The sequence below is a fragment of the Dama dama genome, chromosome 20 (genome assembly GCF_033118175.1).
Source record: "Dama dama isolate Ldn47 chromosome 20, ASM3311817v1, whole genome shotgun sequence".
NCBI classification, from domain to species: Eukaryota; Metazoa; Chordata; class Mammalia; order Artiodactyla; family Cervidae; genus Dama; species Dama dama.
Genome location: NC_083700.1, coordinates 78,939,403 through 78,955,315, shown reverse-complemented (window position 1 = coordinate 78,955,315; position 15,913 = coordinate 78,939,403). Strand labels below are relative to the sequence as shown.

Sequence of the window (15,913 nt, the reverse complement as noted above, 5' to 3'; positions counted from 1 at the left end):
CTGTATGTGGAAATGTGTAAACCCCAGCTCTTCTTTAAGGAAGAAATTTGAATTCTATCCCCACTCCTCAGTGAAGCTGAAGCTACCAAAGCCAACTGATGGAGTGGAAAGTGCTAGGTTTTGGAACCAGGGAAAGCTGAACCAGAGCTTGGCTCAGTTATGTGACCTTGGACAAGTCACTTAACCTCTCTGGTCCTATGTATCCTCACTGTTGAGTGGCTATAACAGTTCCTCCTTGGCAGAGTTGTTGGAAAGGTAAATATTAAGGTAAAGCGCCTGGCATATGGCAGGACTTAGAGTCTGTTCTTACTACTGGACTAACCAGCTGGCACAATTGGACTTTGTCTACCTGCTTGGCTGAGCCTGAGGACCCAAAGCTGTTAGTGTTGGAAGCTTGAGGTATAATGTAGAACTTACCGTATGACCACAAGGCCAATCAGCTAATCTCTGAGACATCTCCTTATCTGCAGCCAGGCGTTGTGATTTCTGTGCCTTTCCTACTTTGCAGGATTGTTAGAGGTTAACAGGAGACAAAGTAAAAGCATTATACAGAAGTTATTATAAAAATAACAGAGGGACTTCCCTGGCAGTCCAGTGGTTAAATCCTTGTCTTCCACTGCCTGGGGTGCAGGTTCCACCCCTCCACCCCTGGTTGTGGAGCTGGGATCTCACATGCCTTGTGGCCAAAAAAACAAAAGAGAAGCAATACTGTAACAAATTCAATAAAGACTGTAAAAACGGTCCACATTTAAAAAAAAAAAAAATCTTAAAAGAAATTTAAGAAAAATAAAAATAATAGAACATTGGTTAACATTTTTGAGTGCTTACCTTTTGCCATGCAGCTTCCCTTGTGGCTCAGATGGTAAAGAATCTGCCTGAAATGTGGGAGACTGGGGTTCAGTCCCTGGGTCAGAAAGATCCCCTGGAGAAGGGAATGGCAACCTGCTCCAGTATACTTGCCTTGAGAATTTCATGGACAGAGGAGCCTGGCGGGCTACAGTCCATGAAGAGTCGGACACGACTGAGTGACTAAAACTTTCACTGTCACCTTTGCCATAGCTAGTTTAAATATCTTCCATGTCTCTCCTGATTTAATTTTAATCCTCTCACAGTTTTGTCAGGTAGAGTCTTCTTTATTATTTCTGTTTTTTAGTTGGTTAAACTGAGGTATAGAAAAAGTTAAGTAACTTGCCCAAAGTCACCCAGAATAGTGGGGACAGACACTTGATTCCAACACAATCAAATTCCAGAATCTGCCCAATGAAGCATTAATCACTATGCTTATATTGGCATTGTTGTGTGATGGCTATTTCTATGTTTCTTTTCTACAGAGAGTGCATAGTTATCCATTCTTTAGGTTCCCAATAGAACTGTAAAGTCATTCCAATAGCTCCAGAAAACCACCTGTAAGCTAGTTTCTACTCTCTGACCACACCTCACGCATCACACATGTGAAGGATAAATGCCATTCACATGCATGACTCATTACTGTGGCACTGCCCAGACTTTGACATGCTCTCTACCCAATTTTTTTTGTGGGAAATTAAAGCAAATAATGAATGATTTATTGTTGGACTTTATGAAAGCATTTACAGTCATCTGAGTGGTTAAATTAGCCAGCTGTTGTTGTTCAGTCACTAAGTCTTGTCCAGCTCTTTGCAATGCCATGGGCTGCAGCATGCCAGGCCTCCCTGTCCATCACCATATCCCAGAACTTGCTCAAACTCATGCCCATTGAGTCAGTGATGCCATCCAACCATCTCATCCTCTGTTGCCCTCTTCTCCTCTTGCCCTCAATCATTCCCAGCATCAGGGTCTTTTCCAGTGAGTCAGCTCTTCACATCAAGTGACCAAAGTATTAGAGCTTCAGCTTTAACATCAGTCCTTCCAATGAATATTCAGGGTTGATTGCCTTTAGGGTTGACTGATTTGATCTCCTTGCAGTCCAAGGGACTCTCAAGAGTCTTCTCCAGCACCACAGTCTGAAAGCTTCAGTTCTCAACCTTCTTTATGGTCCAACTCTCATATCCATACATGACTACTGGAAAAACAATAGCTTTGACTATACGGACCTTTGTCAACAAAGTGATGTCTCTGCTTTTTAATACACTGTCTAGTTTTGTCATAATTTTTTAATTTCATGATTGCAGTCACCATCTGCAGTGATTTTGGAGCCCAAGAAAATGAAATCTGACACTGTTTCCACATTTTACCCATCTATTTGCTATGAAGAGATAGGACCAGATGCCAAGATCTTCAGTTTTTGAATGTTGAGTTCTAAGCCATCTTTTTCAATCTCCTCTTTCACCTTCATCAAGAGACTCTTTAGATCCTCTTCACTTTCTGCCGTTAAAGTGTTATCATCTGCACATCTGAGGTTGTTGATATTTCTCCTGACAGTCTTGATTCCAGCTTGTGCTTCATCCTGCTGGGTATTTCACAAGCTGTACTCTACATATATGTTACATAAGCAGGGTGACAACATGCAGCCTTGACGTGCTTCTTTCCCAGTTTTGAACCAGTCCATTGTTCTATGTTGAGTTGTAACTATTGCTTCTTGTCCTGCATACAGGTTTTTCAGGAGGCAGGTAATGTGGTCTGGTATTCCCATCTCATTAAGAATATTCCACAGTTTGTTGTGATCCACACAAAGGCTTTAGCATAAATTAGCCAGTTAGGTATCTCAAAAACAAGTTGTCAATAAAATTTTATTAAATTCAACAAATTTACTGTGCTCTGCCTGTGCTACCATACACTTAGGCACTTGTGGCTATTTAACTTAAATTTAAAAATTCAGTTCCTGGGACTTCTGTTGCAGTCAAGTGGTTAAGACTTTGCCTTCCATGCAGGGTGTTCATGTTCGATATCTGGTCAGGGAGCTAAGATCCCACCTACCTCATGGTCAAAAAACCAAAATGCAAAAAGCAGAAACAATTTTGTCACAAATTCAATGAAGACTTTTAAAATGGTCCACATAAAAAAAAAAGACCTCAGTTCTTTAGTCACTATAGTCATATTTCATCTGCTAAATAGGTCAATTTGTGACTACTAGCTACAGGTTAGACAATGCAGATTACAGAACATGTCCATGATAGCAGAAAGTGCTACTGGATAATGCTGCACCCAGATGGTAGGATACTCTGAGAATGCAGTGATGACCAAAACATTCTGCCTGCCGCTAAGGGCTTTCTGCCTAGCAGTGAAGACAGCTGCTTAGCAAGTCTGGTTGTGGTGGGGGAAGGACAGAGGGCAATGGGAGGTATTGAGGAGGGGGATCTACCCGAGATTGAATGGTCAAGAAAAATGAAGTCAAAGAAAACTCCATATGTCTTATTGAATAATTTGACCAATTTTTAAACTTTGTTGTACTTAGTTTTTAAAAATTTAACTGATTATTTACTCTGCAACTGGATTCCATAACTAATATCAATATGATATTTAAAATATCATTGAAGAATAAGCTTAAAATTTATTCAATATTAAAATATTTAATGTAATAAATCTCAGAATAAGCCAAATGCAAAACAGTATGATTCCATTTATGTGAATTCTAGAACAGGCAAATTAATCTCTGATGGTAGAAATAAGAGCTATAGTTGCCTGGCATGGGGGAAGGGTCGTGAGTAGGAGGAGTGATTGACTGTTAAGGATCTTGGGGATACTTTCTGGGATATTGATAATGTTCTGTTGTTCTATACCTTGATAGGGGCATTGGTTACACAGGCACATGCATTTGTTGATACTAGAGGAGAAGTGTAAATTAAGATTGATACATTTTATAGAATGTAAATTATATCTCAATTAAAAATTGAATGCATGAAATTATTTTTTATAATGTGTTGTGGTTGACATGAGTAACATTGTGGAAATAGTTTCATAGCCTCATCACTTTGTCTGCCAGCAACCTGGCCTTCATAACCCTTATTGTATCATCACTGGCAGGGAGATCTTCAGCATCCTTCCTGATCTTGGGCCATGTAGACATAAATATGCTCCTACTTTCCCAGTGTTTCATGCTTTCTCTCTTATCAAAAGTGGGCAAGCTGGTAGGATCTTTGCCAGAATGTTTAGAAGGATATATTTTGGGGTGAGGAGATTTGAGGTGAATTTTGCTTCTTTTTCTTCTTCACTGTATCATTTGCACTTGTAACAAGGAGCATGTATTATTTTTTATTACTCTGAAACACAAAAGTTCATTATGTCTTGACCTGGAAAGTCCATTTATCCATGGGTCCTACATAGTCATTTGAAAACCGGGTTTTATTCCACAGTTAGTAACACATTTCCTTCCAAGCAGCAGGATCGGTGGGTGGTGGTTTAGCAGTCACGGGTCTCAATAAATGACTAACTTCATGCCTCGTCTGTCTCCACTGTGGTGCTCCTGTTAAGTCTCTCTGTGGTCTGGGACACGCAGAGTGAATTTGGGTCTCTTGAAGGTGGTCTGCCCCTCTCATCTGCCTGCTTCTCTCTGTACACAGATTCTTACCTGACCCTCGATGAGCCGATGAATAACATCACCACGTCCCTGGGGCAGACGGCTGAACTGCACTGCAAAGTCTCGGGGAATCCACCTCCCACCATCCGCTGGTTCAAAAATGATGCCCCTGTGGTCCAGGAGCCCCGGAGGATCTCCTTTCGGGCAACCAACTATGGCTCTCGACTGCGAATTAGAAACCTTGATACCACAGACACAGGCTACTTCCAGTGTGTGGCGACAAATGGCAAGAAAGTGGTTTCTACCACCGGAGTCTTGTTTGTCAAGTTCGGTAAGCAGCTTCCTACAAGGGATGACCTTTGACTCTCAGCCTCCATGGGTGTGAGGAGGGATGGAGAAATGAGCGTGTACTGGGTGTGCCCAGCATCACAGAAGCTGATACACTTGTACCCATTTTAGAAATAAATAAACCAGCCGTTAACTACCATGTTCAAGGTCACCCAGCCAGTAAACAGCAGAGCAAGAGCAGGGTCCAGATCAGTCTAACCTCAGCTCCAATTCTACATCACCACACCAGTGAATTCTTCTCAGCAAGGATGTTCCTTGTCCAGAGAAGTTGGGACGATTTCTAGCACACGTGTCCCGTTTTGGTCCAGCTGGCATCAAAGACCCTGCCTGTGGTTGCCTCAATGTCCTTGTGTTCATTCAGCCTCCTGCTGAAACTCCCTGTATCTCACGATAATGCCTACTCTGCTGACTCATTTTTCAACCCTGGTCTTAGCATTTTTCAGGCTCTGAACCATGGGATAATCTCATTGGTTATGTTTTTTCCTAGAGATGGCTGGGGGAGCTGGAGCAAAATAATAAATTCCAGAAAAATAAATATCACCTTGGGGTGGTTGAGAACTTTAGACTGTAATGGTTTGACTGTACTGAAGCTTACCCTCCAATAACCCAGGCTGACTGTTTCTTTTGTTTTTCTTTCATTTCTTCAGGCCCCCCTCCCACTGCAAGTCCAGGATCTTCGTAAGTACTTACATCTTCTTCTGTGTCATTTTCAAGGGTTTCTGCCGAGGTTGCTAGGGCAAAGGCCGTTTTGTCCTCTGCTTGGGTCAAAACACTGTGTTCCCAGATTTCATTCCATTTTGCCCTACCCTCATTCCATTTTGCTTTTTCTTTGATATGAAGATTCACAGGAGACCAGCACTGGCAGTAATCTCAATTGTGGTAATGTTGATTCTGAACAATCAAAGCAAAGAATCTACTTACATGTACTATTTTCAGATTAAACTAACGTTTAGTTGCAATGGATTTGGTAAAATCAAACCAAAAAATGAAACAGTGCTGGCTTAGGAACCTATACTGTAGCCTTTGCCTCAAAGGGTCTGTTCTTCATTTCTGCAAATATTCCTGATTCTTTACTTATTGAGCAGGTCATCTGCTAGGTGATCACTTTTTTCTTATTCCCTTTAAAGAACTCAGAGGCAGAAGTTTTGACTTGCAGAGGAAAAGAAAGCCCTGTGTCTGGATGACAGTTATGTTTGTTTCATTTTGAGTCTCAAAATCCAGTTTCTTTCACTGACCCTATTGTTGATGCATTTTTCCTTTTCTGTTTGAGAGAATCTCTTCTTTCATTCTAAGAGCATTCACTTGGGGCATTTTTCTTTATGTATATTTTTATTTGAGCAGGGGTGGGGGATGACCTGCTTATTAAAATCCTTGATCTGCAAGAAAATGTATTTCATATTCTGTGGATTTCTCAAGTAAAACTCATTGGGCTCTGCCATGAGAGCATCCAAATGCCTGACCTAGACTAAACCAACGGCAGATACAACAACCGCTTAATTTGCTCTAATCCCCTCTGTGCCTCTTAATTACAGTGTGGGATATTTTAATATATTTGTGTGTGCCTGGAGGTCCAGCGGCCCACAATCCCATTAATAAAACAGGTAATGGGTAAAAATAAACATTGGCTTTCAGCCACACTGTTCTGCTATTTCATCAACCAGTTAAAGGCGACTGTTAAAGTCTTTAAAATCACCCACATGCTAATTGCATTCTACTTGCCCAGGTAGAAAATGTTGATTGATCTTAAAGCAGGTCAGAAGTGTGGTCACTCTGCCTTGCATTTCTTGAAGTTAATCTTTTTTTAAAAAATGAACTCACTTATTTGTTGATATATGGAATCCTTTTGAAGTCTTATTTAAACAAAGATGAAAACTTTTGTTACCGGCTGTAAAAATGGTTCCCACTCTGGTACCTTGTTTGTTCCTGTTAATCTGAGTTTCAAATGCAGCTGATAATCTCTGTCCTAGGTTGATTGATGTGGTTTACTAATCTGCCTTTGCTCTTAAACACTTGGCTGTTGATTTTCTACCTGTTGTATTTGCATCAGAGTTCCTTTTTTTTAGTATCAAAATTATTTTTAAACCTTTTTATGTCTTTGCTTCTTGAAGTTTTCATTCTTTCTTTGTTACTGCATTTCTGATGAACCCAGTCTATTTTTTCATGATTTTTAATTTCTTACAAAGATAGTACACCACTTTTGTGAGCTGATATCTATGGAAAGGTTCTTGAAGTTCCTTGAAGATTCTCAGTGATAGCTCAAAGTATCCTTTGATGTCAGGCACTGTTTTATGTGAGCTGTTCATTTATCTATCATGTTAGTCTGCGGTAACATAAACTGTACAGTTGCCATGTTTGCTTGAAGGGAGCTGCAGCAAAATACAATCAAAGCTGGAAATCCCACAGGGCCTTCTGCAGCTCAATTTTCATCCCCACTTTGGCATTGCTGGTTGGCATTTTGGTACCCTTTTCTTTCATTCCTTTAGAAACTGGTGATAGATCCTGCTTTTTTCTCCTTTCTCAGCTGCCACCACTTACCCTATCTCCAAGAGTTCCTCTCTTCCTAAGACTAACTCCCAAATGGAATGCTAGTTCCCTTCCCTATCCTCAACAAGATGTCAAACCTCCCCACAAGGGACATAACAGAACGTAACAAAATTATAGCCGTGGGGGATATCACCACACTGGGGAGTGCTCTGAAAGCCTTTTGTCAAACTGCACAGTCTTTTCCCAAGGTAGGAGTGAAGTGCATTAGAAGATTGCTCTTTTCGCTTGAAGGTGGCACCATAAGAGTTACTGCAAGGAAATCAAATGCAAGTGCATGACACACCCTGATGTTTGGAGCAGTGAGATATATTAGGTGTATGAAACCTGGCGAGAGCTGGGCACCAGTGGAGGCCACAGCACATCCCTAGACTGGGACGGGCTCGTAGGGTCCTTGGGCTTATGGCCCAGAAAGACAAAGCATGTGAGGCACTTGCCACTCCCCTTAGGGACTGCATCAGGTCTTCGCACGAAACTTCAAGGATGGCATTTTAGATTGTAGTAAGAGCAAGTTTGAGACGTTGGTTTGGCTTCTGTTCAGAGCCACAGGCTAGCTTTCTTCTGTCATTGCTGGGTCCTGGCCCACCTCTAACGATTATCGGAGCCTGGGGCATGAACGCAAGTAGAGGCCCACATACCACACGTCTACACATTTAAATGTTGTAAATCAAGCTAGCAAACTGTTCAGGGAAATATGTTCTGTCCTCCCACATTGACAAATATACTTTCATAATGACAAAATTTTAAAATACATGCAAAATTTGTATATGACTAGAAGCCAGGGACTGTCAAAACTAACCACTTTAATGATTCTTCTTCATGTCTACATGTTCTGTTCATGAGCCAGAGATATTACAAGTAATTCATAGATTGTTATATATTAATTCCATTAAAACTTCTTTTATTGCCTTCATTTCAGCAAAATGAATACCTATGTTGTTTTACATGAGATTTTACAGAGTGTGTATTCTTCATTTTCTGCTTTGATATTCTCACAGCATTCTCCCTGTGTGTGTGTCACTAAATTTCCTCTTTCATAAAGATACCAGTCATATTGTATTTGGGCCCATCCCAGTGACTGTTTTAACTCGGGTACAGGGTAACAACTAACCTCTGTACTCAAGTTACCCTATTTCCAAATATGACCATGTTCTGAGCTACTGGGCATTAGGACTTCAACATGTTAATTTGGCAGGGGCAGAAATAGTTCAACTTATAATGCTTCATATTAAAAAATTTATCTCAACCATGTGAAACTCTTGCAAATATTACCCTTATTTGTGAGTTCTTTTCAGAAGCAATGGTTGGACTACATGAAAATGAATGCTTGGTTATATTTGGAATGATAGTTTATTGTTTGAGAGTCTATTGCATTCAAACTGGAAAGAAGTTGACAAGTTGATTAATTTGTCTATTACTGCAGTGCTTTTGCCACTGCAATCTTTCCTATGCTCCAAGCAGTGTCCATCACTCCCACTGGCAATGACACAAACCTTCACAGGATAGAATCACAGTTGTCTTCTGTTTCAAGGACATAGGATGAGAGATGCAGAGAAGTGATCCCCAGGACCAGAGCAGTGTTAAATTATGGAAATGGATGTTTAAGGTTCGGGTCACTGAGCCAGCACTCAGTGGCACATCCCTAGAAGCAGAGAATCCCCTGTGTATTCTTTACTCTCATTCAATTTATTTTCTGTGTACTTTTGGTATGTGGGCCCAGGAAAGGGGCCTTCTTCTTTTATGTTTTTTTCTTTTTTTTAAATAACAATCTTACTGAGATATAGTTCATATGCCATAAAATTCACCTTTGTAAAGTGTTTCTAGTATATTCAGAGTTGTATAACTTTCACTATTACCTTATTTTAAAACATTTTCATCACCTCATAAAGAATCTCCTCCCAGACCCTGAAAAACTCTCCTCTACTTTCTGTCTCTTTGGATTTACCTGTTTTTGGTATATCATGTAAATAGAATCATACAGTATTTGTCCTTTTGTGTCTGGTTTCCTTCACTTAGCATAATGGTTTCAAGGTTTGTCCACATTATAGCATGTGTCAGTACCTCATCCTTTTTTATGGCTGAATAATATTCCATTGTAGTCCACATTTTGTTTATCCATTCATTTATTGGTGGACTTTTGCATTACTGCCACTTTCACCTATTCTGAATAATGCTGCACTGTTCATGTACAAGTTTTTGTGGGGTGTGTGCTTTCTGTTTCTTTAATGTCTACCTAGGAATGAAATTCCATGGGTATATGGTAATTCTGTATCTAACTTTTTGAGGAACTACAAAACTGTTTCCCAAAGGGGCTGTGCCATTTTATACTCCTGTAAGGAATGTATGAGGGTTACAACTTCTCTTATTTTCCTTTTATTTATTTCAAATTATTATGACCATCTTAGTGGATGTGAAGTTGTGGTTTTTTTCTATTGTAATTTTGATTTGCATTTTCCTAATGCCTAATGAGGAGAAGGCAATGACACCCCACTCCAGTATTCTTGCATGGACAATCCCATGGATGGAGGAGCCTGGTAGGCTGTGGTCCATGGGGTCGCTAAGAGTCGGACACGACTGAGCGTCTTCACTTTCACTTTTCACTTTCATTCATTGGAGAAGGAAATGGAAACGCCAGTGTTCTTGCCTGGAGAATCCCAGGGACGGGGGAGCCTGGTGGGCTGCCATCTATAGGGTCACACACAGTTGGATATGACTGAAGCGACTTAGCAGCAGCAGCAGCAATGCCTAAAGATGTTGAACGTCTTTTCATATGGTCATTAGGTACTTGTACATCTTCTTTGGAGCAATGTCTGTTTGAATTCTTTGCCTACTTTTAAATTGGTTTTTTTGTGTATGTGTCTTTTTATTCTTTAGTTTTAAGAGTTATTCACATATTTTGGATACTGTGCCCTTATCAGATATATGACTTGCAAGTATTTTCTCCCACTCTGTGGGAGAAAAATATTCATTTTCTTAAAAATGTTCTTTGAAACAAAAAGATTTTTAATTTTGATGAAGTGCAATTTATTGTTATTTTTTTGTTTGGCTATTTGTGCTTTTGAGAAACCATTGCCTAAAACAAGGTCACAAAGGTTTACTCCTGTCTTTCCTTCTTACTTTTATAATTTTAGTTCTTACATTTAGGTTTTCGGTCCGTGTTTGAGTTAAATTTTGCCTGTGGTGTGAGGTAGGAATCCAGATTCATTCTTTTGCACATGGAAATCCAGTCTTCCCAACACTGTGTGTGGAAAAGACTATTCTTTACCTATTGTCTTGGCACTCTGTTAAGAACCAATTGACTATAAACGTATGTGTTTGTTTCTGGACTCTCAATTCTACTCCATTGATCTATGTGAGTATCCTTAGGCCAGTTCCCCACACAGTCTTGATCACTATAGTTTTGTAGTAAGTTTTGAAATCAGGAAATGTGAGTCTTCTCGTTCAGTCAGTATTCTATTGGAAAAACAGAGCCAGTAAAATTTTATATGTACATTTTGTGAAGAGATTTATTTCAAAGAATTGGCTTATATGATTGTGTGGGCTAGCTAGCCAAGTCTGAAATCCACGGGATTGAGTGTCACGAGGGGCAGGCTAGACACTCCTCACCAGGTTCTCATGCTGCAGTCCACAGGTAGAATTTCATCTTCCTCAAGAAAACCTTACTTCTGAACTAAAAGCCTTTCAACTGATTGACTCAAACTCACTCATTTATTGAGGATGATTTCCTACAGTTAGCTGACTGCAGATGTTAATCACATCTAAAAAGTATTTTCACAGCTGCAACTAGACTAGTGTTTGAAAAACTGAAAACTATACCTTGCCAAGTTGACGCATAAAGCTGATCATTCCATCCTCCAAAATTGTTCTTTTTAAAGACTTTTTTCACCTATTCTGAGTTTCCTTTTATTTCCGTATGAATTTTAGGGGCAGCTTGTTAATCTCCGCCAAGAGGCCAGCCAGACTTTTTTATATGAAGGGCATTGGCTCTATCGATGAACTTGGAGAGTATTGCCATCCAAACATTAAATCTTCCAATTCATGAACATGAGATGTCTTTCTATTTAATTTCTTTCAATTATGTTTCATAGGTTTCACTGTATAATTTTACTCCTTTATGTTAAATTTGTTCCTAAATATTTTATTATTTTTCTTGCTATTGTATATGGAATTGTTTTCTTAATTTTCAGATTATTCACTGCTACTCTGTAGAGATACAACTGATTTTTGTATGTCAGTTTTATGTCTTTGCTAAGTCATGCCCAACTCTTTGTGACCCCAAGGACTGTAGCCTATCAGGCTTCTCGGTCCATGTGATTTCCCAGGCAGGAATATTGGAGTGGGTTGCTGTTTCCTTCTCCAATTTAATTTTATACCCTTGCTAAACTCATTTATTAGCTCTGCGTGTATGTGTGTGAGTGAAATTTGCTCAGTTGTGTCCGACTCTGTGACCTCATGGACTGCAGCCTGCCAGGCTCCTCTGTCCATGGAATTCTCTAGGCCAGAATACTGGCGTCGGTAGCTGTTCCCTTCTCCAGGGATCAAACCCAGGTCTCCCACATCACAGGTGGATTCTTTACCATCTGAGCCGCCAGGGAAGCTCAAAATATGTATGTGTGTGTGTGTGTGTGTGTGTGTGTGTGTGTGTGTGTGTACGTAGCTGGCGGTTTAGTTGCTAAGTCATGTTCGACTCCTGTGACCCTATAGACTGTAGCCCGCCAGACTCCTCTGTCCATGGGATTTCCCAAGCAAGCATAATGGAGTGGGTTGCCATTCCTATTCCTTAGCATTTTCTATCATATGATCATGTTATCTACAAAGAGAAATTGCTTTACTTCTTTCTTTTCAATATATGTGCTTTTTATTTCTAGTCTAGAACCTCCTGCACAGTGTTAAATAGAAGTAGTGAGAACAGACATCATCTTTTCCCTGATCTTAAGAGAAAAGCTTTATGATGCTAGCAGTTGTTTTTTTTTGTAGATATCCTTTAGTTCTGTCCTTTTCCTGCTTTGTTGAATATTTTTTACTATAAAAGGGTGTTGGATTTTGTCAAATGTTTTTCTGTGTCTATTGAGATGATCATGATTTTTTGGTCCTTTATTATATGTTAGTGTGGTATAATATGTTGATTAATTTTTAATATTAAACCAAGCTTAAAATTCCTGGGCTCCCCTGATAGCTGAGCTGGTAAAGAATCTGCCTTCAATGCAGGAGACCTGGGTTTGATTATTCCTGGGTCACAAAGATCCCCTGGAGAAGCAATAGGCTACCCACCCCGGTATTCTTGGGCTTTCCTTGTGGCTCAGCTGGTAAATAATCCACCTGCAATGCAAGAGACCTGGGTTGGATCCCTGGGTTGGGAAGATCCCCTGGAGAAGGGAACGGCTACCTACTCCAGTATTCTAGCCTGGAGAATTCCATGGACTGTATAGTCCATGGGGTCGCAGAGTCGGACATGACTGAGCAACTTTCACTATATTCCTGAAATAAATATGTTTTGGAGGAATCCCTTTAGCACTCCAGTTTATAATTCCATTTTTGCTTTCATTTCCTGCTTGAGTATGACCTCAAAGATAGCTAGAGGTGAGAGATTAAGGCTTTCTTGGATCCTTCCTAGGTATGCACACAGCCCCTCACATGACCTCATATGAGTGCATCCTTCCACATCCCCAGAAGTGTGTCAGAGGTTTTCGAAGTCCCCTATGACTGTCTCATTCCTTAGATCCTCCCTTTGAGAGCTTTTGAGCTTTTTTGGCCAGGCTCCATTTCTCCCCAGCTGATTCTGTTAGCCCAGGCAACTATGAGGTGGTTTGTTTTTTTTTTTTAACAAATGTTCTGGGGCTGGGGCTTTTCCCACCCAGAAGCTCCGAGTCCAGTTAAAAAAAAATCAAGCCCCGTGAATGGGGCTTTTCCAGAGTGCTGCTCAACAGGTGAAATCATGCCGGTTCTCTGGAGACAGGATTTTGAGGCCCTGCAACCCCCTTTGCCGCCTCAGTGAGCGCTCTGCTGGGGCTTTCACAGCTGCCAGTTTTCAAGGTTACCGCAGAACTCGGGAGGGGCAGGTGAGAATAGGGCAAGTTAAAATTCCATAGGACTCTGATCTTTTCTTGAATAAATTCTGAGAGTGTTGCAAGACTTTGGCCAATGTCCAGAATTCTGAAAAGGTTGATTTTCACATCTTTTTCCCCCCAATATTGCTGCTTTTATGAATGCAGATTTTTGGTGGTCCTTCCTCTGTCATTGCATATTCCCCACCTCCACCAGGGCATGTTGTTGATGTCTACAGACACTACAGGTTTGGTACTATCTTAGGAGGCCTCTGAGGCCCCAGGGTATTGTTCCATATGATGACAGCTTCCCTTTGTTGAATTTCTTCCCCCAAATAAGGCAATGGTTGGGACTTCTCACATATATCACCTCTCTGCTCCAAAACAGCTCTCCAGGGAAGATGTTTTGATCCCTGTATTAGTTAACAGGCTCACAAAAGTTAAATGGCTTTGACTGGACCTAGTTCATATTCAACTCCTTCAGTTTTAATCTTTGGGGATTATTAAATTGATTAATTGGACCCTGTGAGAACTGGCGAGTCCCAATATTACATCACTCACATTTGCCTAGGCCTCCTGGTATATCTCTTGAGTTTCTAACAGGCAAACAGATCCAGTACAGCAAGCACTAAGCCTCAGTTCAGTCCAACAAATGCTTATCAATCACCTACAAAATGCCAAGCTTTTGGCCAAGCTCTGTGGAAACTACAGAGACTAATCTTTGCCCTCCAACTGCTGACCCAGTGTGCTGGGGCCTGAAAGAATAGGCCTTTCACTTCATCAGCAAGTGCTTCTGACCCTCCACCCCCTCTTCGTCATCTCCCCTGTGACCCTCCTCTCCACCACTCTCCTATTTGAAATTCTGTAACCACCTTAGCACTGCTTTACCATCTTCCACCCTTGTCTCCTATAAGCAATTTCTCATTGCAGAAACCAGAATGAGCTTTTAAAAATATTTTCTGCCCTCTTAGGCCCCTCACTCCCCTGGACTTCCCATTTGGAATAGATTTCCGACTCCTTACCCTGACGTGTAAGACTCCCTGCCTCCCCTGGCCTCCCACCACCATCATTCAACTCCAACCACGCTGGCGGCGGTTCTGTTCCTTGGACTCTCCAGGCTTGTTTTGCAGGCCCTAGGATTTCTGAGCTAGCTGTTCTCTCTGCTTGAAAGGCTTTGTTCTGAGATCTTAGCATGAGTCACTCTTTTCTTGTCATTTAGTGCCCACCTAAAATGTCACCTCCTCAGAAATGATCCCTGAATCTAAAGTAGCCCCGGACACTTTCTATCCTATAACTGCTTCATTTATATCAGAGTATTGTCACCACCTAACATTTTCTTTTTTATGCCTTTATTTGTCTGCTAAATAAGTTTCATGAGGTCAGAGCATTATCTGCTTCATATATCATTCTATCCCAGTCCTAGAACATAGCCAACATTCAGTAAATATTCATTTAAAAAAAGGAGAATGGGGGGATGGGAAGAAGGGAGGAAGAAAGACAACATCTAACTTCCTTTGTGGCTCAGCTGGAAAATAATCTGTCTGCAGTGTGGAAGACCTAGGTTCAATGCCTGGGTTGGGAAGATGCCCTGGAGGAGGGAACAGATACCCACTCCAGTATTCTGGCCTAGAGAATTCCATGGACTGTATAGTCCATGGGGTCACAAAGAATTGGACACCACTGAGTGACTTTCACTTAAGATGGCAATAATAGTACCTATCCTGTAGAATTGTCATTGGCAGTGATGAGACTGTGAATATGGAGTACTTAATACCTTGTAGAATTCAGTAAGTATTCTGCCAATGAATGAAACAGTATTTGTTGACTGAATGACTGAACTATTCCACTGTCTTATGACACACGATAAGTCCTGGCCTGGGGCCTGGTAGATAATTAAAGTTGAGTAATTTTAAGTTGTATTTCTTTTCTTTCATCTTATGAGTCTACTGAAGAATCAGTCTGAGAAAGACCATGGTTAAGAAAAAGCATCTCATAGACTTGTTGTAAAGGTGAAATATAAGATGATGCCTGTAATGTGGGTAGCACTGTGCCTGGCGCATATTAGGAGCTTCATAATGTTGACTAATGCCACCATCATCATCACTGCTGTTTTAGCAAAAAGACTATGCTATCTTTTCCAGCTAGAGTCCTTCTGGACAACATCTTGCTGTGAACACCAACCAGAGACCTTGAAGTCTCTATTTCCTTTCCTCTCATTGGCCTTTGGCTTTCGTCCCTTTCTGCAGAAAGACAAAGTGACCAGCTTTTGATGAATTCTTTCCTTTTCTTATCTGCTTCCAAGTCTTAGCCACAGTGGAGAAGTGTAGCTGGGCGTTAGCCCAGCCCAGGAAGTGATAATGTAATTTTCAATTCAAGATAAACTCAAGGATAACTTTCAACACAGCTACTCAGGCAGTTCAGGGGTAGAGGTGCCCTGTAGAGAGGAGACGGGTAAATCACTCAGCAGCTGGCCCAGAACACAGGGGGCCACAGCTCCAGTGAAGTAGCTAACCTCCATGTCTTCATCAAACCCCTTGAGACTCAG

At 40.9% G+C, this 15,913-nt stretch overlaps 1 protein-coding gene across 1 annotated transcript in view; it reads left to right on the top strand.

Annotated features, from left to right (window-relative positions):
- Nucleotides 1-15,913, top strand: part of ROR1 (receptor tyrosine kinase like orphan receptor 1) — a 445,737-nt gene that overhangs the window by 302,884 nt on the left and 126,940 nt on the right. Inside the window, exons 3-4 of the mRNA XM_061168462.1 lie at nt 4,479-4,766; nt 5,431-5,461. Coding sequence (XP_061024445.1) covers nt 4,479-4,766; nt 5,431-5,461 — 319 coding nt within the window. The remainder of the gene's footprint in view (nt 1-4,478; nt 4,767-5,430; nt 5,462-15,913) is intronic.